Source organism: Mixophyes fleayi, chromosome 10, assembly GCF_038048845.1.
Source record: "Mixophyes fleayi isolate aMixFle1 chromosome 10, aMixFle1.hap1, whole genome shotgun sequence".
In the NCBI taxonomy this organism is placed as follows: domain Eukaryota; kingdom Metazoa; phylum Chordata; class Amphibia; order Anura; family Limnodynastidae; genus Mixophyes; species Mixophyes fleayi.
In genome coordinates, this window is record NC_134411.1 from 33,920,662 (window position 1) to 33,944,627 (window position 23,966).

At 43.1% G+C, this 23,966-nt stretch overlaps 1 protein-coding gene across 1 annotated transcript; it reads right to left on the reverse strand.

Moving 5' to 3' along the window:
• Nucleotides 1–762: 762 nt before the first annotated feature.
• Nucleotides 763–22,140, reverse strand: SYT13 (synaptotagmin 13). The gene is made up of 6 exons (XM_075188357.1): nt 21,507–22,140; nt 10,740–10,941; nt 10,430–10,564; nt 9,073–9,386; nt 3,352–3,478; nt 763–2,614 (listed from the first exon to the last, which is right to left on the reverse strand). The coding sequence occupies exons 1-6, from the start codon at nt 21,678–21,680 to the stop codon at nt 2,307–2,309; spliced, it is 1,260 nt and encodes a 419-aa protein (XP_075044458.1). The 5' UTR covers nt 21,681–22,140; the 3' UTR covers nt 763–2,306.
• Nucleotides 22,141–23,966: the final 1,826 nt, after the last annotated feature.

Genomic DNA, 23,966 nt, shown 5'->3' on the forward strand with positions numbered 1-23,966 from the left:
ATGTTTTAGAATTTATGGTCCTTCAGTGCAGCTGGGAGGACAACGATCGATTCATAACAATGTATGGGGAGTGCTCAGTACCGCTATGTATTAAAGACTGGCAGGTGAAGTATTTCTCTTTTTTTATATGTTAATGTACGCCATCTGAAGCTGGCGTACATTAACATAAGTGAAACTTTACACTGAAAACAGCTCTGCTCTGACGAGCAGAGCTGCACAGCGCATGTGTGGAGGGATCACATGATCCCTCCATCACATGCCTCAGCTTCCTGCAGACAGGGATCTTTGTGCACATGCCCGAGTTTACCGGTCGGCGCATGCGCACAGGGATTGAAAGAGGGACGATCGGCACCGCAGAGGGAGGAAAAGAGAAGAATCCAGTGTTAGGTAAGTGTAAGACTTCACAGGAGCAGCCGTTTTTCGGAACGGCTGTTCCTGTGTTGATTTTTAATACATATGAGAAACTTTTCAATCCGCATCTATGCGATGAGGATTGAAAGGTTTCTACAGAAAAAAACGAAGGGTCATAAATAGACCCCTATTTCAGAGAATGCTAACACTGAAGATAATGGACAGAAGTCCAAGCGATATGTGAGTGCCTGACCCTGCTATATAGAGCGAAGATTCCAGTGGGAGGCACTATCATTGGAAAGGGATTTGGTACAGTGTATTTCAATTGGAAAATCACTTTATATTAATCGGCAACATGGCTTGCATTTTATTTATATACAAGTACTGATGCTATGTACAGGGTGCTATGTACAGGGTTCATTTGCCATTTTTATTAAGAAGTTATGTGTCATGTACAATGGGTGTTGCATCATTATGGTGCCTGAATTTGCGTTCTGTGTAAGGTTCAATAATATTGAAGATGTACAAATACACAAAGGACTTCCTTGTTCCAAGTCAGGATAGAAGGAAGAACAGACCGTTCAATGTGGCACAAGGTGTCTCCGGAATGTTTGTGGAGACACCTCGCGCCGGTATTATGGCTGGAATCTCGGCACATTTATCCTCGCACTCCATAGAAGTGTAAGTACAAATGACTGGAGAGTCCTACCGTAATGTGGGCAGCACAGTTTCCCACACTACATCGCCGGCAATTGAATCTTCCCCCAAGTGCCTTTATGTCTCGGGGAAATATAGACTACAAAAAAGGGGATACCTTCATGTTGTCTGTTCACTTTATGGGAGGTGATGAATAAGTTTCATGGATCCAGCAAAAATGATTAAAAAAAAAGCTTCAATTAATGAAAAAAAAAAGTTTTGGACAGGACTTTTTTTAAACCTTTCTCCTTTTTGTCCCCACTTCTTCATCAGCATTATAGAACGTTATTTGTCATTAAATTTCCTATCATGCCTATTTTGTCCAGATTCATTTAAAGTGTTTTCCATGATAGAACTTTTTGGTGAAGGTCCCACCAGTCATTCTATCTAACAGGGTCCTGGCACTTATATATAAGCCGGGACTACTACCGATCACTTCCAGTTCTGCTTGGGCCTCACCGGAGCCTGGGAGATCTAGCACAGCAACTCTAAGGGGCTTCCAGCCATTACATTAGGAATCTCGGCTGATTTTTCTGTGCACCACTATTTTATACCCTCTAAAATTTATATTATAGACCATGTTTTTATATGGATCCAGTAAAAAGATTTGTGATTGGATTTTATGAAGATCATACCATCAGCCCAATAATTGGCATTGCCCCAGGAACAGATCGTTGGGCGGAATGCTTATCTCTCGTTTTACCTTGAATCAGACAGAATATAATATAGTTGATAAGTTAATCTGATAGCACCTAATGTTTGAGGACTACCATCTCTCATCCGGTCTCTGCTGGCCACTTATATCGCTATAGCAGTGATTGGCGAAATTGCAGGCACTGACGAGCACTGGCATTGAGTTTGGAGAAAACATTCTAGACAGCCTGGAGTTAGGAGCTTAATGTTGTCTTACAGCTCCTGGATGCAAGATTCCTCAACTCTAAATGCCTATTCGTCTCTTCTGATTCCATCAGTCACCTTCTAGTTTACTTATTTCATAAGTATGGTCTTTGTGGACCATATTGACTCCAGTCCTGTGCAATAGGTTCCCTGTTTCTGGTTTCATGACCCACATTTGAAGTTGTATCCGATACTTGTGGAACTCCTCTCTACTGATCCTCTCTACTGATGGAACTTTGTGTTAACAATGTGCAAGGTGGGTCCATGAATAACGGCCGTGATTCTTAGTGGATGAAATGTTGACTGTGAAACAAACTGGTCCACGAGTGATCTGATAATGGGCACGTAGACGATGGCCCATCTTACGGGAGTAAATGGTGCCACATTGCTATTTGCCTCCTGGGATTATTTATCATTTCTTGCCAATGACTTTTCCCTGAACCAGTCCAATTTGAGCCTAGGTAGCACGATCCCAGGATACGACTTGGGCCCCCGGTAGGATCTTGGTAGAGCATCTCGATCTCCGTGCTGGCTTCTCTCAGTAGCTCTGGTGGAACCTCAAACATGATCATCTCGTTCCAAACTGGATTTATCTTGTGTTTGGCCTTTTTGCTTTGTTTCTTTTTGAGCCTCTGTGTCTGGTGCCGGAGAGTGACCTTAACGTAGAGATCTACAGAGGCAACACAAACATTGATCCATAAATTAAGCGCATGCAATATTATGTACATAAAGGACTTACAACTTTTTAATCATTTGCCCAATCCCCATCCACACTGCCCACATAGATCTAGAGCTGTATTAAGTCCAAATGAAGGCATTAGGAAGAGTACTTTTCTTGTCTCTACTAAGCCAAACTTTGTGTCACCTGACCATGAGCCAGAAAAACCCAAAGTACCAGCCCAGCAGAGGTGGGTGAACACTTCTCATTGATAGGTAGAAGATGAAGGGATCTCCGGCTACGGAGGCTCATAGTTACAACACCTGTGTTTTGTGGCACTCTCGCCAATTCAATAGGGGCTAAAATGCCAATGTGACATCTGTGTTATACAATCATCACTTCCTCTCAATCCCTCCACCCTGACAAGACTAGCCAACGTGAGAGCCAGGAACCTAACCTGTGGACTATTTTTGTGAACCCCAGTCTAAAAAAAATAATGTGTATGTACATTTTCCCAATGCCCATCTTCTGTCTAGATGATCTAGTGGGTAAAAAAATATTAGTCATGAGCGTAGAGACAACTTAGGGCCAGGAAATGACATTAGACTGATACTTTCAGGATTTTAGTTGATCTATAGGGCCAATCCAATAGCTCCTATTGAATTGGCGACACTGCCAAACAACACAGGCGTTGTAACTATGAGCCTAGGGCCCGATATTTTCTAGTTATACCCACGAGAAAAACATACCTTTGCCCAGAAGATCATTTTTTTGATTGGAATGAATATTTCTTGCTTTAATCAAGACCACAATGAGACGATTGGCAGCTGGGAGATAACTCATCGATAGGAGAACCTCACCGGCAGAGTCCGCGTCCTGTGAAAAATAAAACTAATCCAGATTAACCTCAACTTAGCTTCTCGGGCCATTTATTACTGAACATTAGTGGGAAAAAAATTGACTTTAGTACTAATGTATGTCATTTTATATTGTATTTCTGGGAGACGATCCAGTGCAGTGCATACTTGCCAATGCTCCCTGAATGTCAGGGAGACTCCCTGAAATAGGGGTGATCTCCCTCACTCCCTGAAGAGTCTGGCATTCTCCCTGATGCTGAGCCAGTACAAGACGTGGTTGGCTTCTCCATCTGTGACATGATGACACAGTTCAGAAATTGTGTCCTATGTCCATGTATTGATGTCTATGGAGGTGGCCATTTTCATGAAGACCAAGATTAATGAAAAACTGACAGATAAGACAACATGACTTCAGGAATGGAGACAGAAATGTAAAAGACACTTCAGTTTTTAGAGATTCATTAGCTGCTTTTCTTTAACGCATAGTTGCCTACTCTCCTGCAATGTCCGGGAGACTCCCGCATTTCTGGGAGACCTCCCGGGCTTCTGGGAGAGCAGGGCAACCTCCCAGTTCTTGCCCCCGCAATAGATAAGTGGCAGGTCCTAATTACAAAAATATCACGTCATCTTATTACAGCACCTGCTGTAATTGGCCAAAAATTTGACAATCGTTTAGGGGCGGGGTCAAAATGATGTGCTTGTGGGACTAAACACGTGTGTGGAATGACCAGTGATCTTTGAATTTTCCCTCCTCCGGCTTATAACTGTTTTCTGCATCCATAACGTAAACATTTTATAGAATAAATGTATTTTATTTTGATGTCCCACCTGGCAACATTTATAACTAAAGGGCTCTAATTTTGATCAATAGAGCCGAGCTGTGTTTTATAATGCAAGATCTTTTGTTTTATCTGTGAAACCTCTGACACTAGGATATATATATATATATATATATATATATATATATATATATATATATATTGGGAAGGAAGGAGGACTCGGAGGACGGCAGTTTGTGAACAGGTCTATAAATAGCTACACAAAGCCCCCTCCTTTCTCTGTACAAGTGATTCAGGAATGATCTGCAGCCGTTCTCTCCAGGGGACGTTATGACGCAGGCGGACGTCTCCGCTCTAAACTAGGACATGTAGATCCTGGGAGGGGGCCTTAGATCCGTGCTCTGTAACCAGTGACTGTTTGCAGACTGTCCTGACATAAGTGTTAATAGCAGAGCTGCTAAATGTCCGTAACCTCTTTCATGCAAAGTCTACGTGGTTCTTGCTGTTGTGACTTGGGTGTATATTTATCAGAAGGTGAAGTCATTGGTACGTCCTCCTCTAGAATACTGTGTTCAGTTCAGGAGGCCGTATCTCCAGAAGGATATAAATACATTACAGACTGTACAAAGATGGGCAACTAACATGGTGCATGACCTACAGCACAAAACTGACCCGAAAAGACTAAAAGACCTTAATATGTATAGTTTGGAGCAGAGAAGGGAACGGGAGGACATGATAGAAACTTTCATATATATCCAGGGTTATAATAAGGTGCAGGAGGGAAACATTCTACAAAGGAAGAGAAGTACTAGAACACGAGGACATGTACTGACACTGGGGGAAGTAGGTTCAGAGGAAATGTGAGGAAAACTACTTCACAGGAAGGGTAGTGGATAAGTGGAATATCCTCCATCAGAGATGGTAGAGGATAATACAGTAGAGCATTTAAACATGCTTGGGATAGACCTAAGGATATCCTTATAAAGAATAAAAGATCAAATAGGGTTTGAGGTTACCATGGGTTAAAAAATTAACAGAGTAGATGGGCCAAGCGGTTCTAATCTGCCGTCACATTCTATGTTTCTATGTGAAATGGTTTCTTTTCACTTTGCACCTTGTAATAATGTGTTATTGACGGCGGTGGGTAACGCGGGTCGTAGTCTGAGCCATACTTTTGCATAGAAGAGCCTATATATGAAATATATATATATATATATATATATATATATATATATATATATATATATATATATATAATATTATTACATTGTTTTGCACAGGGCGATAGATACTAGGATTGTACTTCCTGTGTGGCACATGCTTTGCCTCTCTTACTGTCGATTTTAATTATTTTATTTCTTGTGTTTCAGTGCACATCTGTTTGGTTAGCGTTGTTTTTATTATCTCCCATTTTTAGCCTTCATGCTGTTTTGTACCAATATGGAGGTTGGAATATTCAGGATTGCTTGAACAGTCACTACGGCAGTGGGATGACCCCTCCCAATGTCCTTTGGTGCCAGATTAAATGACCGCCGTCAGTCTGGATATTTTTCGATACTCAGTACTAAGCAGCTGCCAAGGTAATACAATCATGTTAATTTATAGCAATAAGTACATTTTTAAGTGTTAGTTTAGGAATTGCAGGGGCAAAGGCAGGATTTGTAGAGGGGGGTTTCCACACCACGTCGCCAGTGGGTGTGACCAGCATGCATGGGGGCGTGGCTATAATTTTAGACTGTGCTTGGCTGCTCTCCAACTCTTCCTATCCCTATAATATACCTGGGCAATGCTGCGTGCACTACTGTTAGGTGCAGCTCTCTCTTTTCAAGCTAAGCCGTGTGAAGCGCGAGCAGGGTCCAGCCACCTCAATTATGCAGTGCCCCATTCTTGGATGGGGGTTTCCAGGCACTAGAAGACCCCCCCCCCCCCCTCGGTTTGCCTATGAATTGGGCCCCTTGGTTTTGGACTTAAACCCTCTCCAAGTGTCAGGATGGCAGTGGTACGATTTTTGGGACCTACACCATTTGGGAAATAATTAGCCCCCATCCCGGCACTCTGCAATGGCTAGCATGCCTGCAGCCACTGGCAGACGTATGTTGAAATTCAGTTCTTACCGCATATGACGGTAAGAGCACCAATTACAGCTATCGAGAGTAATCTCGGGCCCTTCTTCGGGGTCCCCCTAGGCCTCAAGGGGGTGTGACTACACAGAACAATAGCAGGCTATTGGTAGATGCAGTCACTTTCCCCAGCCTATAGTGTGGTGGACTCCATCCAGTCCTAATCTGTCACTTCAAGGCCCCAGGGGAGGTCCAGGTATTTTGTACCCACCCTATCCCTCTTTTTGTGCCACTGTTAGATGCCAGGGGGTGAGTATGCCGCAATCGGAAGTTACCATGGTCATGAATCCCTACAACTCAAATACTAGGGGGAAGGGGCAGGAAATTTAATATGAACGTGTGTTTGGGAGGACGTCTTTAAAGAATAGAAAGTGAGATCCTAGACACAGACGTTCAGCAGACGTGGTAATAAAGGTATTTTAATCACTTACAATAAACACAGATCTGGCCAGTTAGTTACTTTCTGCTATCATCATTCTATATTTCTAAATATATTCTTCTATTAAAATATAATTGATGCTGTTCGGACATGTTTGTGGGCACAAAAGCTACATCAACTGGTACAACAGGTGATGGACATCAATGGTCCTCAGCCAACTGCACCAATTTGGACTCATAGAACTTGGTTCAAGCACTGAAAACTGGATCTTTCCAAGTTGGGTGATCTGATCGCACTTGATAACATGACAATTGCAAATTTATTATTCCCAGGTTTTAGTCAATGTAACTGTTAACCCTTCCTCCTGCTGAGAATATGTCTTATCCCCATACGGGAGCAAATAAGTGAAGAACAATGTTTGGAAACTATCTTACAGTCAATTGGAGAATACAAATTGAATTTAAAGCACCGTGGGCATATTTAACTAAAACGCTTTAAGTGGGAATTTCAACCACATCACATTTAATATCAATATGGATGGATCGTGGGTTAACTATTCCTGATAAAAATCTAATCATTCCCAATTCTCCTATTAGAAGCTACAAACAACGTCTATCTGTTCCAGGGTTTATTAAAGGCTGCTCAGTAGGAGGGAGAGAGATATAATGTTTGCGTTTGCAGGGAGCAGATGGATTGCGACGTCAGATACTAAATATAATCTGCATCAGACGTGATTACTTTTTAATGAGTTTATATTGAAATGTTCTTCTTCATTAAAGGCTGGAAATTCAGCTCTCCCCTTCTGTGTTAATTACGCACAGTGCACAGCAGGAAGCTATTCTGAGCATTAAAGCACAGTACATCCCTTCTAATGCCGGACGTGTTATGGAGGTAACAAATACTACAGAGAATAAGTCAATGTAAAATAAATTATTATAGGAAACCTTCAGCCCTTCAATTTTATTAATTCCCATAATATTCAGCCAGTCACTGTGCTTTGTATTTTGGGAACAGATACTGCACACCTTGTGCTAGCGTTGCACCATCATAGAAATAATAATCGAGTTATAACAACTTATAAGTAATGCTAACATGGGTATAGACAGAGAGTCAACAGTATGGGGTATATGGTTTATCTATAATTCTGACTACTGATGCAGCCAAATTAACAAGGTAAGTGGGGATGACGGTCCTATAACTGTTTTACATGATTTGGCACAGTCTCCACTTCTACTCATTTGTCTCATTAGCTAATTTCTTTTCTTCTCGGCTATCCATTCCATTCACCCCTGCATAGGCAAACCGAGGGAGGGTTTCCTAGTGCCTGGAACCCCCCCCCCCCCCAAGCCTGGGACACTATAATTTATGTGGCTGGACCCTGCCCCCACTTCACACAGCTCTGCTTGAAAAGGGAGAGCTGCGTGCACCTAACAGTAGTGCACGCAGCATTGTCCATGTATTTTATGTAGATAGGAAGAGTTGGAGAGCAGCCAAGCACTGTCTAAAGTTATAGCCACGCCCCCATGCATGCTGGTCACGCCCACTGGCTGCGTGGTGTGGAAACCCCCCTCTACAAATCCTGCGTTTGCCCCTGTCTTGGATGTTTCGTCGCTACCTCTCCACTATCAAATGGATTTCCCAATGCTATCTCATTCTCAACATGTCCAAAACTGAGCTCATGGACTTCCCTCCGTTCCAGCGTCTCCCCTGTATTCTCCCTCACTGCTGACGACATTAGATTTACCCCACGCCCGCTTACATGGTGCAGACGTGCCCTCAGCTTTACTCCAAACAACTTGTCCCTCACATTGTCTCCTCCTAATAAACATTATCAGAATGTACCCCATTCTCACTCCTCCTTTCTGGTCTTCTGCTCACCCATCTGCCCCAGGAACAAACCGCTATTAGAGTGATATTGCTTCTTATACCACATCCACTGTAACACTGCAAATTCCTACCCTGGCTCTCTAAAACCTCCATAATTCAATTCAAGGTGCCCACCCGCACCTTTATAGCCCCGACCAACACACATCTCTGACCTTGTCATGTGTTACTCTCCCTCACACCCTCCTAGATCTGCCTGTGACCTGCATCTCACCTCCTCTCTGATTATCACCTCTCACTCCCACCTACCAGACTTCTCCCGTGCTGCTCCTCACTCATGGAACTTCCTACCTTGTCTTAGCAGGTTCTCCCTCAACCTTTAATCTCTCAAAACTCATCCCTCCCTACAGCCTGTCGTACTCCCATGTGATACTACTCCCTCTAGCTCCTATTGTGGCACCTTATAAATAAATGATGATGCTGAAATAAAGGGAAATGATCTTGTACCCACCTTTTCGGGAGCCTTGAGATCCACCCAACGTGCTGTGCCGAAGGGGATGCCGACGTTAGCCAGGCTCAGGGTAATTTCTCCAGCCACCTGGTGACGAGAGAAGCGATCACAGTTTCGGAGAGTGAGGGTCAGTGTGGCCTCCGCTCTATCCGCCTCCTGCAGCGGGAATAGCAGAGCTTCCTCCCACACCGTGTGCGGCGTCCTTTTCATAAGTGTTGTTTGCGCCTCGGTCTGGCCGTGGTGCGTATTCAAAGTGCCCAGGACATAGCAGTGACTCCCAGAATCCTCCTCACCGATCAGCATCACACCTACCGCTTAATTACGGAAAAATACACATTATCACTGTTTTGTTTTTTTTATTCATGTACAGAATATTTCAGGGCTGTTCCTCCTGACTACCAATGCATCCCGCGCTGAAGTCAGATATAACTTTTAATTCTTATGATATAATCTGTAAAAAATGCTATTTGCTGTAAGGCAGATATTTTAGGGGTCCTGTTGCCGCTTTAATCCATCTCATTTATTATACTGAGCTGTGTGAACATCAGAAGACATTATTAGATCTACCTACAAGGTATCTATCACTAATTTGGAATTTTGCACACAAAAAAATAAGCGTTTCTAAACTAAGTTCCTCCAGTTTAATGCACTATTTGTTATATGTACAATCCGTGCATAGTATTATATCCGCATTTCTATTCTCTTAGTGTTTCAGTTACTTGATGCCCTGTGTATCTTTTTTTTTTTTAATGCGATCTGGTGAGCTTCACTCTTTTCTCTGTCATACTTATTTTAGATCGGCCATCAAGGAGGAAATCAGTAATTTAGGGACCGATTTATCAAAGGATGAAATGCCCTATTGGTCGATAAGCTTTTTTCCCCCCATTTCACCCTATGCAACAAAGGATTACTGACAGTGATTGGGCAGCCTATTCAACACAGCGAAACATGTACCTTCATCTCAGGGTGTCAATAACCAATACAAATCTTATTATTTGAATGAAGCATTTTTAATGTCTAATGTTATAAAATATTTTTTACATTTTTAAAACTCATAAATTGTGTTGATTAAAGGATTTTTAAAAAAGACAATTAGGCTTCTTAGACTGAGTCGATCCCAAAAATCCTGCTGCTGAGATAGCTGCCTACATTCACTTTATTATAGGCTTACCCCAGTCTGTGCATAGACCATACATTCAGTATATCCTGCCTGCTATAGGATTAGCACTGTATATTCCTTATTACAAAGCTACAGGATTGGCAGCAATACTTGCTTTTATCCAGTCTTCCTGATCTGCATGACAGTAAGTAATATATCGTGTGATTTTCACCTTGTAGCCTATATAAAGAGATTTACCTTCAAGGAACGATACACACAGCTCCGCTGTCTGACGGTCGTACCCCAGAGAGTAGCGTAGTTTGGGAACGTGATGCAAACTGTTTAGCTTCTCAACATCTTCAGTATCAGACAGTGGTGGGTTCACAAACTGATCTGTAAATGAAAATGCCAAGAAAATTAATAAAAAGGAGAGATAGAAGAGAGAAGGAGAGAGAATATATCTTATGTGCAAATCTTCTACACACGTGCAATGACATTCGTTGCAGACAGATTAATAAATGACTATTAATATCTCCGAGAACTGAAGAAGTAGTTACTGATCTGGTACCTGAGACCAAACCCCCTGAGATGGTGCCCACAGGTTTGTGTTCCGTGGCCTCATTTGCATCCGTCTCATCGCTTTCTGTCACCTTCAAAGCGCTCTCTTTGCAATTAACGATCTCCGGAGACGTCTCCTTGGTGGAGATGATGTGATTGAAGCGAAACTCTGCCTGCGGCCGGACTTGCTCGGTGCATTTATAAACGTTCATCTGTGGGAGAAGTTAAAAGGGTGAGGAAAGGAAGCTGGGGGGAGACACTAAGGAGAGAAGCCCTGAAGTTATGAATCACAAAGTGTCCTCATACTGGAAACATGAAACATGTGTCTGATGATTATAGGTCAATCTCCACCACAGTCAGAATTCTCCTGGTTTTTTTCCCTCCCGGTATAAGTGGAATTATTTTCAAGACCCTTGAGAAATAGAGATCTAGGTTGGGTTGATAACATGGAGCAAGAACAACAGAGGGACACATTTGCCCCAGTCCTTCCCCAGTGGTGCAAGTGTTTTGTTTTTTTATAAACCTTTATACTTGCAAATAGTAAATCTGTGAGGAGCGAGAGAAATCCCAACTGCCCCCGTGTAATTAACTCAGAGGAACCGGGAGATCACTTGTTGCCCACTCTTATGTGAACTGATCAACGTGAAACTTGTGAGACAGTGGCTTACTGTGGCTTAAACCAAGGGCCCACGAATGCCACGGAAGGACCAGAACTCTTTATATACTTGAATATTTTCTCATAGGTTATATATATATATATTCTGGGCTAGTTTTAAAATTGGACCCCTCCTCACCTAAATCATTCATTGTCGGCTACAAGTAAGTGGTAAAATTAGTGCAACACCTGAACGTTTTTTTTACTTTGGCGAAAAATGAATGTATTATGTCACAGTGAAACAGTTAAATGAACATGTCAGTAAGGCAACACATGGGTACGCTGCCAAAATCTTACATTAACAAGGTATGTGAGCAAAATTGACTACACTCTCCTACAGTTTTCACCCATTCAGAGCTGTCACCTATGCTGAATATGTTGCTTGGTAACGAAGTAGCCCAAAGTCTACTTATGAAAGTCCTGCTGCGTACACGATATAACATTAATAATCCAGTGCCCTACATGACCCCTTGTGGCTATCTAGAACATGACTACAGACGTTCTGCAATGTAGATGTCTATAAATATGTAATAGCTCTATAGCAGTGTTGGCTAACCTGTGACACTCCAGGTGTTTGTGGAACTACGAGTCCCAGCATGCTTTGCCAATATATAGCAGCTTATTGCTGGAAGGGTATGCTGGGACTTGTAGTTTCACAACACCTGGAGTGTCACAGGCTAGCCAACACTGCTCTATAGGGTTCAGAGAGGAAACTTGTGTCCCACAAAAAGATTGAGATGTACTCGTTTAACATGCACTTAACTATGTTCTCCATATGACATAGTAAACAATGTAGTAACGTGGTATCATGGGAGGAAAACACATTGTACTCCAGATTGGTTCCAGTTTAGGGTCTGAATTATAGTTCGGTGCAGTTTAGACTTAGGTGCAATTGTTTCCCAGGTGCAGACTTTGGACTGCAAGGGGTACAGATACAAAAACTGATCAAGTACTCCAGGCTCTTGCATACTGCGCGCACGTATAGGCCGGCTCCATTTTACGCTGCGTATTGTAGCCACGCCGCTCTCAGAACCCTAAAATATCACGTTGTGCAGTTTACATCTCCTCCGCGGCACAAAAAGGTTTTTCCAGGTTCAAATGCTGCACCCCGGGCCCGAGGCGTGATTTGTTCCTAATTTGTTTGTAGTTTGCAGATATGGTTGTGGGTGTGTTGGAAGGGGGTGGATAGATAAAAATATTGCACATATTTATTCTGAAAAAAAAAAAACCTAGGCCAGCATAGAGTAGGAAACTTTTATATAACACTGTTTAAGTGCAAGTGGCAGCGATGCCCGTTGGCATGTGTGGGGTGCTGCTTTCTGGGGTGCGCTGGGGGTGTTTTCAGGAACCCAAGTGTTTTAAAAGTGGGACTCGATGTCTTGAGGTTGTAAGATGAGTTTCCACTAATGAGTTTGAGCTGTGAGTGAAACTAACAAGTTTTTAGGGGTCTATTTAACAAGCCCCTAACCCCCCGAAAACTGCCGTTTTGCAGGGGACCTCTGCAAATTTAAGTACCCCTCTGTTTATAGCTAGGGGATCGCTATCTGCTGCGGTCCCACTGTTATTTAAGCAAAAGTAATCCCCATAGGTTTCTATGGGGCTGCTATTTATTGTGATTTAAAAGTTCTGAAAATCAGTCCTTTAAACCTAATTTACTGAGTCCTTGGTTGAGTCCTAAGATTGGTTTCATTTTTAGGCATATCCAAAATATACAGAAACACTGATGGCAAAAGCTAACTTAGTTGTCTAGTTGCCCAGTACTCACCTGGTTATGATGGAGATGTCTAGAAGTCAGGTACTCATTTGGCTGTGATGGTGGAGCTTGTTATTTAAATCCCTAGGTGTGTTCTCTCTTACTACCATGTTGCTTCAGGCTGGGTGATGACATTGAGCATAGTCTCCTTTGGATGTTAAGTAAACCTGCTAGCTCAATAGACTATGTCAGTGGTTCCCAAACATTTGCAGTTCGCGGCACCGTTAGAGTCTCCAAATTTTTTCAAAGCACCCCTCCAAAATAATTACTGAGCAGTCCTGTTTTAGAAGTAGTTGGGTCAAAAAATTGTAATAAGTATTTAGGTCACGACAGAAATACTTATTTCGTTGTATGCAAAAATGCCCCTCTGCATCCAGACACTCTGCCCCCTCTGCATCCATACACTCTGCCCCCTCTGCATCCAGGCACACTGCCCCCTCTGCAACTAGGCACACTGCCCCCTCTGCAACTAGGCACACTGCCCCCTCTGCATCCAGGCACACTGCCCTCTCTCACGTTGCCCCTCTGTCCCCTCCTCTGCCCTCTGTCCCCCTCCTCTGCCCTCTCTCACGCTGTCACCCTCCTTTGCCCTCTCTCACGCTGTCACCCTCCTTTGCCCTCTCTCACGCTGTCACCATCCTCTGCCCTCTCTCACGCTGTCACCCTCCTCTGCCCTCTCTCACGCTGTGACCCTCCTCTGCCATCTGCCCTCCTCCTCTGCTCTCTGTCCCCCCTCCTCTGCCCTCTGTCCCCCCTCCTCTGCCCTCTGTCCCCCTCCTCTGCCCTCTGTCCTCTTCCTCTGCCATCTGCCCTCCTCCTCTGCTCTCTGTCCTCCTCCTCTGCTCTCTGTCCCCCTCCTATGCTCTCTGTCCCCCTCCTCTGCCATCTGTCCCCCTCCTCTGCCCTCTGTCCCCCTCCTCTGCCCTCTCTCACGCTGTCACCCTCCTTTGCCCTCTCTCACGCTGTCACCCTCCTTTGCCCTCTCTCACGCTGTCACCATCCTCTGCCCTCTCTCACGCTGTCACCCTCCTCTGCCCTCTCTCACGCTGTGACCCTCCTCTGCCATCTGCCCTCCTCCTCTGCTCTCTGTCCCCCCTCCTCTGCCCTCTGTCCCCCCTCCTCTGCCATCTGTCCCCCTCCTCTGCCCTCTGTCCCCCTCCTCTGCCCTCTGTCCCCCTCCTCTGCCCTCTGTCCTCTTCCTCTGCCATCTGCCCTCCTCCTCTGCTCTCTGTCCTCCTCCTCTGCTCTCTGTCCCCCTCCTATGCTCTCTGTCCCCCTCCTCTGCCATCTGTCCCCCTCCTCTGCCATCTGCCCCCCTCCTCTGCCATCTGCCCCCTCCTCTGCCCCGCGCCAGGCGCCAGCTATAGAAAAAAAGAAAGCAAACAGAAACTTACCAATCCGCGCGGCGCTAGGACCCTGCAGCCTCCTCTCTCGCGCAGCTGTCACTGACGTCGATATTCAGTGACAGCTGCGGGAGAGAGGAGGCTGCAGGGTCCTAGGGCCGCGCGGATTGGTAAGTGTTTCTGTTTGCTTTCTTTTCTCTAGGGCTGGCCCGCGGCACCCCAGTGACAGCGCCGCGGCACCCCTGGGAGCCGCGGCGCACACTTTGGGAACCGCCGGACTATGGCTATGGTGGAGCCCCTGGTTTGATCCCCCAGACAGGCTTCTTTTAGCTACATTTTAGGATGCATTATGACACTAAGAAAAGTCTCTTACCTGCAGCAAAGAATGAGCTAGTTCAGTGGACTAGTGACCTGTTTCTCTGCTTACTGAGGTCCTAGTTCAAATCCTCCAACATCTATGACTTTTGTACTTTGGATTTCACACCTGTCTTGTTGAGGACAAAAGAGAGAGAAAAGTCTCTCTGCTTGCACCCTGCATTAGTTCAGATGCCTAACAGACAGGTGCTGTCCTACCAATAGATGGCTGAGGCTCTGGCTCTGACCCCCCCTTAGTATATTGGTTGATAACCTTGAAGAGTCTAATGGGTTGTATGTTTTTATTTACGTTGAGAGTGTATCATAGTGAGCGAGCAGTAAAGTGTCTGCTTTGAATATGTCAATATTGAGAAAAAGTTACACTAGTGACAATTGGACGATCCATGTTAAAAACAAACCCAAGAAAGGCGTCACATAGGTTAGTGGGTGAGCAGTAAAGTTCTCAACAGACAGTAGAGGTCCTGGTTGGAATCTGGCAACAATGAGAATAGAGTAGACCTGTGAAAATTGGAGAGTCAAGTAAAAAACAGGAGATAGACTATTCCATAACTGGCACTTTTAGAGGCAACATCCTAGAGAATTAAAGACCACCTGACTGGGCATTAAACAAGGTACCACATTATCATTACCAGGAGAGAACCCAATTACATAGTTTAAGTTAATCAGACACCACTGTGCTGTTTTGAATATTTCATCTGAAATTTGTATACTATAATATCATCCATATTACGGATCCATAATTTGATGCACGGTAGATAACTCAGTTCATGCTGAATGGGACAATTTTCAAATTGATTCCACTAGGTCCATAGTCATAGGAATATTTAGTAATATTGTGCTAGGGTCAGTGCCCTGATCTACACTTAATCCTGTGTTCATATATTATTCTGTCTGGTTGTTTGGTGATGTAGACTGCAGACTCATAGGTGCTCAGAGTACCTCTTATATAAATTTGTTAGCACCTTAGATGTTGCTCCAGGCTGATTGATTACATAGAGCATAGTCTCCCAGTATGCTAACCAGACCAGTTGGCTCATTAGACTAGTGTCCAGCCTCTTACCTGATAGCTAATGGTGCAGTCCCTGGTTCAAACCCCCACACAGGGTTATTTTAACTACCTTGTATTATGAACCTAAGAAAAGCCTTGACCTGTAGTAAGAGAGATCTCCCTCACCTGAAAGACAGTCTGACTTTATTCACACAGAGGACATAAGTCAGTGAACTAGTATCCTGGGTCTCTCCTTACAGACATTATTGAGCTCCTAGTTCAAATTCTCAAACAGCTATGGCTTTATTTTATCTTGGATTTCACACCCAACACGTTGAAGACATCTAGTAAAGTCTCTCAGCTTACTTAGACCATCTGTTGGCTCAGATGGTTTGGTGTCAGATGCTCTCCTACAATAGATGCCTGAGATCCTGGTTCAAATCCCCCTTCATATGTTATTTGTTGGATCTGGCAGTTTGACATTAAGCGAGATCCCCCTCACTTGAAAGATGATGGTCTGAGAGCATAAGTCAGTGGAAAGCAGTAAAGTGCTCAACTGACAATAACAGTCTGAATGATGGGAAGATGGGAAGATGGGAAGATTAGTGGTAGATGGAGGATCCAAGAGGGGAAAACAGGAGATAGAAAAAATTTAAACCCTTCTTTGGCTGTTCCACTTTTGTTGTTGGCAACAGCCAATTTCTTAAATAATGTTAGACTTTAGATTACACAATGGACTACTAGGAGAGAACCCACTGAACAGGATAATGACATAGGGAAGGTCATCATGCCTGTCTGGGGGATTCAAACCGGGAACCTCCACCATCAAAGTCAGTGATCTGGCTACTAATCAACCGAGCCACACAAGCCAGTACAGGATGTTAGCAGCAGTGAGACTTTTATCAATGACATCCAGGGGCCTGGAGCAAAATCAAAGGAGCTGTAAATGATACCTGGGTGGGGATTTGAACCAGAGTAGCCATACACACAGGAAACATGTGTTCTGTCTACTAGGCCACCAAGCCAGTACATGTGCTGAAGAGATAAAAATACTTCATCAAGACTGTTGCAACATTAAATGTGCTGAAAAGGAAGTCACTAAGGAGATTCACAGCAAGGCCCCTACTATGACTGTCCATGGGTACCTCACTACAGTCAACTGAGGTAACTAACACATTTCTTCAATCAGTCGCTGCAACATTCAATGTACGAAAAAGAATCCAGACAGGGGATTCAAACCAGAGACTTCTCCATCACTGCCAATAGATAATCTGCCTATTAGCCTGCTGAGCCATTTCCTTCTTTAGGCAAAGCTGATAGATGCTGAGGTCCTTTTAATGTTCACCAGACAGCAGCTTAGATGTTGCTCCAGGCTGATTGATTACATAGAGCATAGTCTCCCAGTATGCTAACCAGACCAGTTGGCTCATTAGACTAGTGTCCAGCCTCTTACCTGATAGCTAATGGTGCAGTCCCTGGTTCAAACCCCCACACAGGGTTATTTTAACTACCTTGTATTATGAACCTAAGAAAAGCCTTGACCTGTAGTAAGAGAGATCTCCCTCACCTGAAAGACAGTCTGACTTTATTCACACAGAGGACATAAGTCAGTGAACTAGTATCCTGGGTCTCTCCTTACAGACATTATTGAGCTCCTAGTTCAAATTCTCAAACAGCTATGGCTTTATTTTATCTTGGATTTCACACCCAACACATTGAAGACATCTAGTAAAGTCTCTCAGCTTACTTAGACCATCTGTTGGCTCAGATGGTTTGGTGTCAGATGCTCTCCTACAATAGATGCCTGAGATCCTGGTTCAAATCCCCCTTCATATGTTATTTGTTGGATGTGGCAGTTTGACATTAAGAGAGATCCCCCTCACCTGAAAGATGATGGTCTGAGAGCATAAGTCAGTGGAAAGCAGTAAAGTGCTCAACTGACAATAACAGTCTGAATCTGTGGAAGAAGGGAAGATTAGTGGTAGGTGGAGGATCCAAGAAGGGAAAACAGGAGATAGAAAAAAAAATTTAAACCCTTCTTTGGCTGTTCCACTTTTGTTGGCACCAGCCAATTTCTTAAATAATGTTAGACTTTAGATTACACAATGGACTACTAGGAGAGAACCCACTGAACAGGATAATGACATAGGGAAGGTCATCATGCCTGTCTGGGGGATTCAAACCAGGAACCTCCACCATCAAAGTCAGTGATCTGGCTACTAATCAACCGAGCCACAGAAGCCAGTACAGGATGTTAGCAGCAGTGAGACTTTTATCAATGATATCAAGGGGCCTGCAGCAAAATCAAAGGAGCTGTAAATGATAGCTGGGTGGGGAATCAAACCAGAGAATCCATCTTACCTATAAACACAGAACCTATCAGCAGAGACACTGAGCTAGAACATTTGTTGAATGTATGAAGAGACTTTTCTCAATGACTTCAACAAGTCTGTTGCAACATTAAAGTGCTAAAAGAGAAGGCAGATAAGGGATTCAAACCTGGACCTCCACTATCACCACCAGTAGATAATCTGGCTACTAACTCCCTGAGCCACTTCCTTCACTTAACGAAGATCAGAGACTTTTCTCAATGTTTTCAACCAACCTGCTGGAACACCAAAGGTATGGAAACCAATGGCCTCCACTATCACTGCTGATAGCACTGTAATTACCAGCTGCCAGGGACTGGTGCTCTGCCTGTAATCACCCACTGCCCAGAGCCAGGAAGTACTCTGCCTCTTTTTTTGTAAAAGTGTCTGCCGAGAACGTAGGTGCATAAGTGTATAAGTGTACACCCAGACGTGTGCTGGACAAACTTACGTGCAAGGTAGCACAGTGGTTAGAATTGCTGGCTGACAGGAGTCATGACTTTGATTCTCCCCTTGTTTGCGTCAGTTTCCTCCGGGTGCTCCAGATTCCTCCCACACTCCCAAAACATACTGATAGGCTAATTGGCTTCTGACAAAATGGACCTGTGTGTGTGTGTATATGTTAGGGAATTTAGAATGTAAACTCCAATGGGGTAGGGACTGATGTGAGTGACAGTGCTGCGCAATATTAAGTTCTCTGAAGAGGAGCAGGCAGGAATGGCAGTCGTGCTATCTTTTCTTGGAATATCTGATTGGCTTAAGCACAATATAGAAGGTTTTGGGGTAATTGAGTGACATATACATCTTTGTGCATAAAGTACTAAGCAGACAGACACTCTTAGTGCTGGACTTTTGTCCAAGTTTTTCTGCAACTCTTACCATAAGCTTAGCTTTAACTTCTCCGCTCTGCAGTGCAGATGCTGACAACCGCATAGTATAACTTCTTTTGCTAGTATACCAGAGACATTTCTCAGTATCTATTCTTGCTTTGTATGTATAGCCAACTGCAAAGTACTGCAGAGGAAACAGCGTAGGAAAAGCAAGAGACGCAATGCATAAGACACAACGCGTTTCGTTTTGTGAAGGCGCATCTTTTTTGCCTAAATGCATGAGTTTGCAGGGAAAGATGGCCGGGTTGGTGGGAGGCAGTTGTTTGCACCAGCCAATGGGAGGAGATGGGCGAAGTGATAGCATTTATTGCTATGTATGAGATAGGTGTCTATAATTCTATGGAGCAGTGCAGGAACCATTGTAGCACAATAGTTCAGCATAAGATTATTGAAATGAGATAAAGGGATGCAGAGGCCTTTCTTAGGGGTGTTCCTTGCTCTATGTAGCAATACTCAGCCATTCCACCCAGCAAATGAACTTGATTTTTTTCACCCACAGAGATTGGTTCTATAATACGACGCGTTTCGTGCCTTCCAGTTAATCTTTTACATAAGCAGATGTCAAGTTTGCAGATACATCTCCCGAGGACAGAGCATAGACACCGTGATGTCTCTTAAACAACAAACAATCTGGTGCAAATTGACACAAAAATATATAATATAAACATAATGTGTACTGGTAAACAAGGTGCTCTAGAGCTCAATTGTGAACTAGGTGCAATATACACCTAAGAAAGGTGAAATCTGTGCTTTTTATAATATCTGAACCTCTTCTTTCATATAGTAAAAGCTACGACTCCCAGTGCTGACTTGACAAAGTGACGCATACGTGAGACAATCGAACTGGATGTTACTCAACTATTAAAAGTGAGAGAGACAACTTTTTGCAAAATCCGCACCTCCTCTTCCTGGGATGTTATAAACACAAGAAGAGAGGGAAACATCTAGTACTCTGTGTGTGTATAAATGATTTAAATGTCCATTCATTTGTTAAATATAACATACCCATTATATAGCTGAGATAGGACCTTTAATAGATTTACCTATAAACTGTCCTGATTTAAGTGGGACCGTCCTGTCAACCCACGAATCAGAACTTTTTGTCCCAGTGAGAATGTATGGAAACCTGGCCATCTGAGACACATGGCTTTGTGGTGGTTTAAGTGACATTGAATAGACTTGTGTGCAGGGCGGTGCCTTTTGGGGGATGTCTATGGTACCTCTCTAAGAAGGTGCCCCCCATAGATGATGAGCAGCGCAGGAGAAAATATAATGCAGAACACTCAGTTTTTTAACGTTTCTAATACACTCAAATAGAGTAAACTGGAGAAAATGTTTTCCTTTTACCAAGCAATTAAAAGCAATTAATTTCAAACAAAGAGTATCTCAGACATAGGAATACCCACCTTTTCTTTAAAAACTAAAAAGAACATATATTACAGAATCTATATTATTTACACAATAAATCTCCTTTTTCAGTATAATGTAAATTTAATGTCATCCCGACATCTGACTGACAACCACACATAGCCGTTAATCAAATCCACCAGCAATAAACACGACAGATGGACATGAATGCAATTAACAAGCTGGGGGACGGTCAGCACTAAATATCCTCTGGTATATTGTTTAAAAGAACCAAAAGCTTTGGGCAGTGACTGTTTAACAGTCACTGTGCTTGATTCATGTGTGATTTTTTTTAAGCATATTAATGTTTGACAGTCATTGTAGTACCCAAGAGGTTCTGCAGCAGATAACAGCATTTTGAGCAAAGAAATCGCGACAACTCTGCCAGCTCCACAGGATGGAAATTTCTAATTAGATAAAAGCAGCTAGAAGATGTTAGTTGGTTTATTTAACGCGTCCTTATGAGGTCACAGACGTGAAGACGACCTTAGATCTCACAAACTCTTACATGTATGAACATGATTGTGTTTCAGATCAACAGATTGTTAACTGAACATAAAGTCTGCAGTATGTCATTCATTCATTGTGGTATGTGGGGGATATCTCCATCGTGTATAATCTGCTAAACCTGCTGAATGTCCTATATTGTTTTGTAGCGTTTGCATAAAACTGAATCACTACCTGTCTGCCCCATCCACACCCAGACCTGCTGTCCTACAACCCAAAGATCTTTAACCTTTTGTGCTCTGGACCCGAATTATGTCTGTCAGATAACTTCAGTCAGTTACTAATATATGACCGTTCCATGGCTGCTGTCTACAAATGAACTACATAATTGCAAAATAGAATAAATAGGAAATGAGGACATTATAAAATATAATAATAGACAAGTAATGGAGAAAAGCAATTAGTATATATTAGTTAGTGGATGATGGGGACACATAGGTTAGGAAGCCCCGATGTAACACAAGTAGTGCAGTGACCTACAAGTACTTACCACTTGCCCAGGTTGCAGGACACTGGACATGGTCACCGGGGTGTCTCCTCCGCTGTCTGGTGCCATCTTCCGTTTCTTTGCACATTGGCACAAGCACACGAGTCCACACAGGGCAAGCATGCCGGTGGCAGTGCCTAGGGTAGCCCCCATGGCTATGATAGAGTCTGGGAACATCTTGTGACCTGTGAAGACCCCGAGGCAGCCTTCAGCTTGTGGCTTAGGGTCAGGGTGACAAGGTCAGTCCATCCTGGGCATCTAGACCCTGCCAGCTCCAGAGTAAGGGGGAAGCTTTGTCCTAGTTCCTGGAGAGCTGAGTCTGATGTGTGATCACTGGTTGCTGCTCTCGTTCAGCAGCTCTCCAGGGAAGAGGGAGGTCTGCTCTCTAACAAACGTCACTACAGCTGCTGGAAGGTGCATTGTACTCCTAGACCTGCCTGAGATGTCACTCTGCATCATGCGGCTGATGATCAGGTGTATTAGGTGTAGAACAGACATAGCAGCATCCTGGAACAGTCATCCAATCTAAATGCTCAGCAATGTTATTTCAGGTAAAAAAAAAATAGAGAAAACTTTCCCTGTTTTAATATAGAAAAGTAGGTAGGACAGTATTAAAAGTGTGTATTTGATGAGAGCAGAGTATCCATGTGTAGCAGAAATGAGCACAAATGAGATTTGCTTTTGTGGAAAATTATTGAAATTAAACAAAAGAGAGGAGGGTGGAGCGGGCAGCATATTAGGGGACTTGATTGCTGAGCTGAGAGACGTCCTCACTGTGCAAAAGGACTTGAATTTTCTTAATCTATATCTGGAAGGGCAAAAAGATCCCTTCCAGATATAGATCAAGACTGGGAAGATCCCTTTGAGATATAGACCAGTACTGGAAAGATCCCTTCCAGATATAGATCAGGACTGGAAAGATCCCTTCCAGATATAGATCAGGACTGGAAAGATCCCTTTCACATATAAATCAGGACTGGAAAGATCCCTTTCACATATAAATCAGGACTGGAAAGATCCCTTTCCGATACAGATCAGGACTGGAAAGATCCCTTTCAGATATAGATCAGGACTGGAAAGATCCCCTTCACATATAGATCAGGACGGGAAAGATCCCTTTCAGATGTTGAGTCTGCAATTTATGCCAATTATGTCTAATATTACCTAATCTACAGTGACAGCTGCTTTCTTAACACTTCACAATGTAAATCTGCTGCAGTTCCCACCGTCCTCACCCACTCAAGTCTTCATAACACAGATTTTTTTCACATCTATTTTTCATGTGCTCCAAGCGTGTGAATTCAGGTCATTCAGGGGAAGCCGAGACTCACACAGCAGCTCCCTGTGATCCTGTCAGCATCCTGGTGCACATCCCATGCTGCATGGCAGAGCGGTTATATGTTGTGTTCAGCTCTTCTGTCCTTTTACACAAATATTTCTCTTTGCAAATTGTTAATTTTACTGTTTTTATGACTGCAGAATGCATTCTTCAGAACTTAATTGTGTCCATTTACATTGCTTATATACAGTGTAGTGCAGGGCAATAGCCATTTCCCCCCTGTTGTGATTTCCAATACATTAGATCAGGTCTTGCGCTAGTGAACAAGGATTTCACAGCAATATGGCATTTTTTGCATAGGAAGAGATTGTTGATTTGGTGGATGGACTGATCCGGAAGGATAATATTCTAGTCCCAGCAGCCTGTGTGGTAAAACAATGTACAAAACAGAGAAATGTCCATGAGATATCTAAGTTTTATATCTAAGTTTTAATATCTATAAGTTTTATGATATGACCAGTAGGTGGCACTGTTCTGTGGTAACCCGTATTTTTCACCAGCAAAGGAAACACTCTCATTATCTGAGCAGCAGAAAATAGGAAAATAACGCCAACAATAACCTTTTAAATGAGCATGATATATTTATTATACCTTTAATAAGGAGACACAATGCTATATTGAATTCTCATTTTTAAGTGGGCTTTATTATACTTTTGCTTTGATCATGTGTATACCTTATAGAACATCATATTTGTTTTGACAGTTAAGTTTGTTTATGCAACTAATGTCCACAGTGTGTGAGAATAAATTAAATATTTATCATGTATGTGAGACAGGTTAAGCAGGATTGAAAATTTCTGGCAGCATAAAATGTCGTTCATAGAAGTAGACTGCCATCTTGTGGTTCATTTTGGTAATACATGTAATGCTTGCAGCATGTAGAGTTGTCCGTTATATTCTCATTTCGAGACTAAAAGACATAATTTCAGTGCCAACATTTTCCTGTTGCCTGTCATGGACACTTTGAATTCGTGTAACCATTCCAACCATATATACTATGTATATTCCTAATGGTACACAGAGTAACAAACCTTAATGGACATAGAACTCACATTAAAACATCACAAGGCCTATAGCACAGTAACATTAATTTACCATAATAATGACTATTATATTATGTGCTC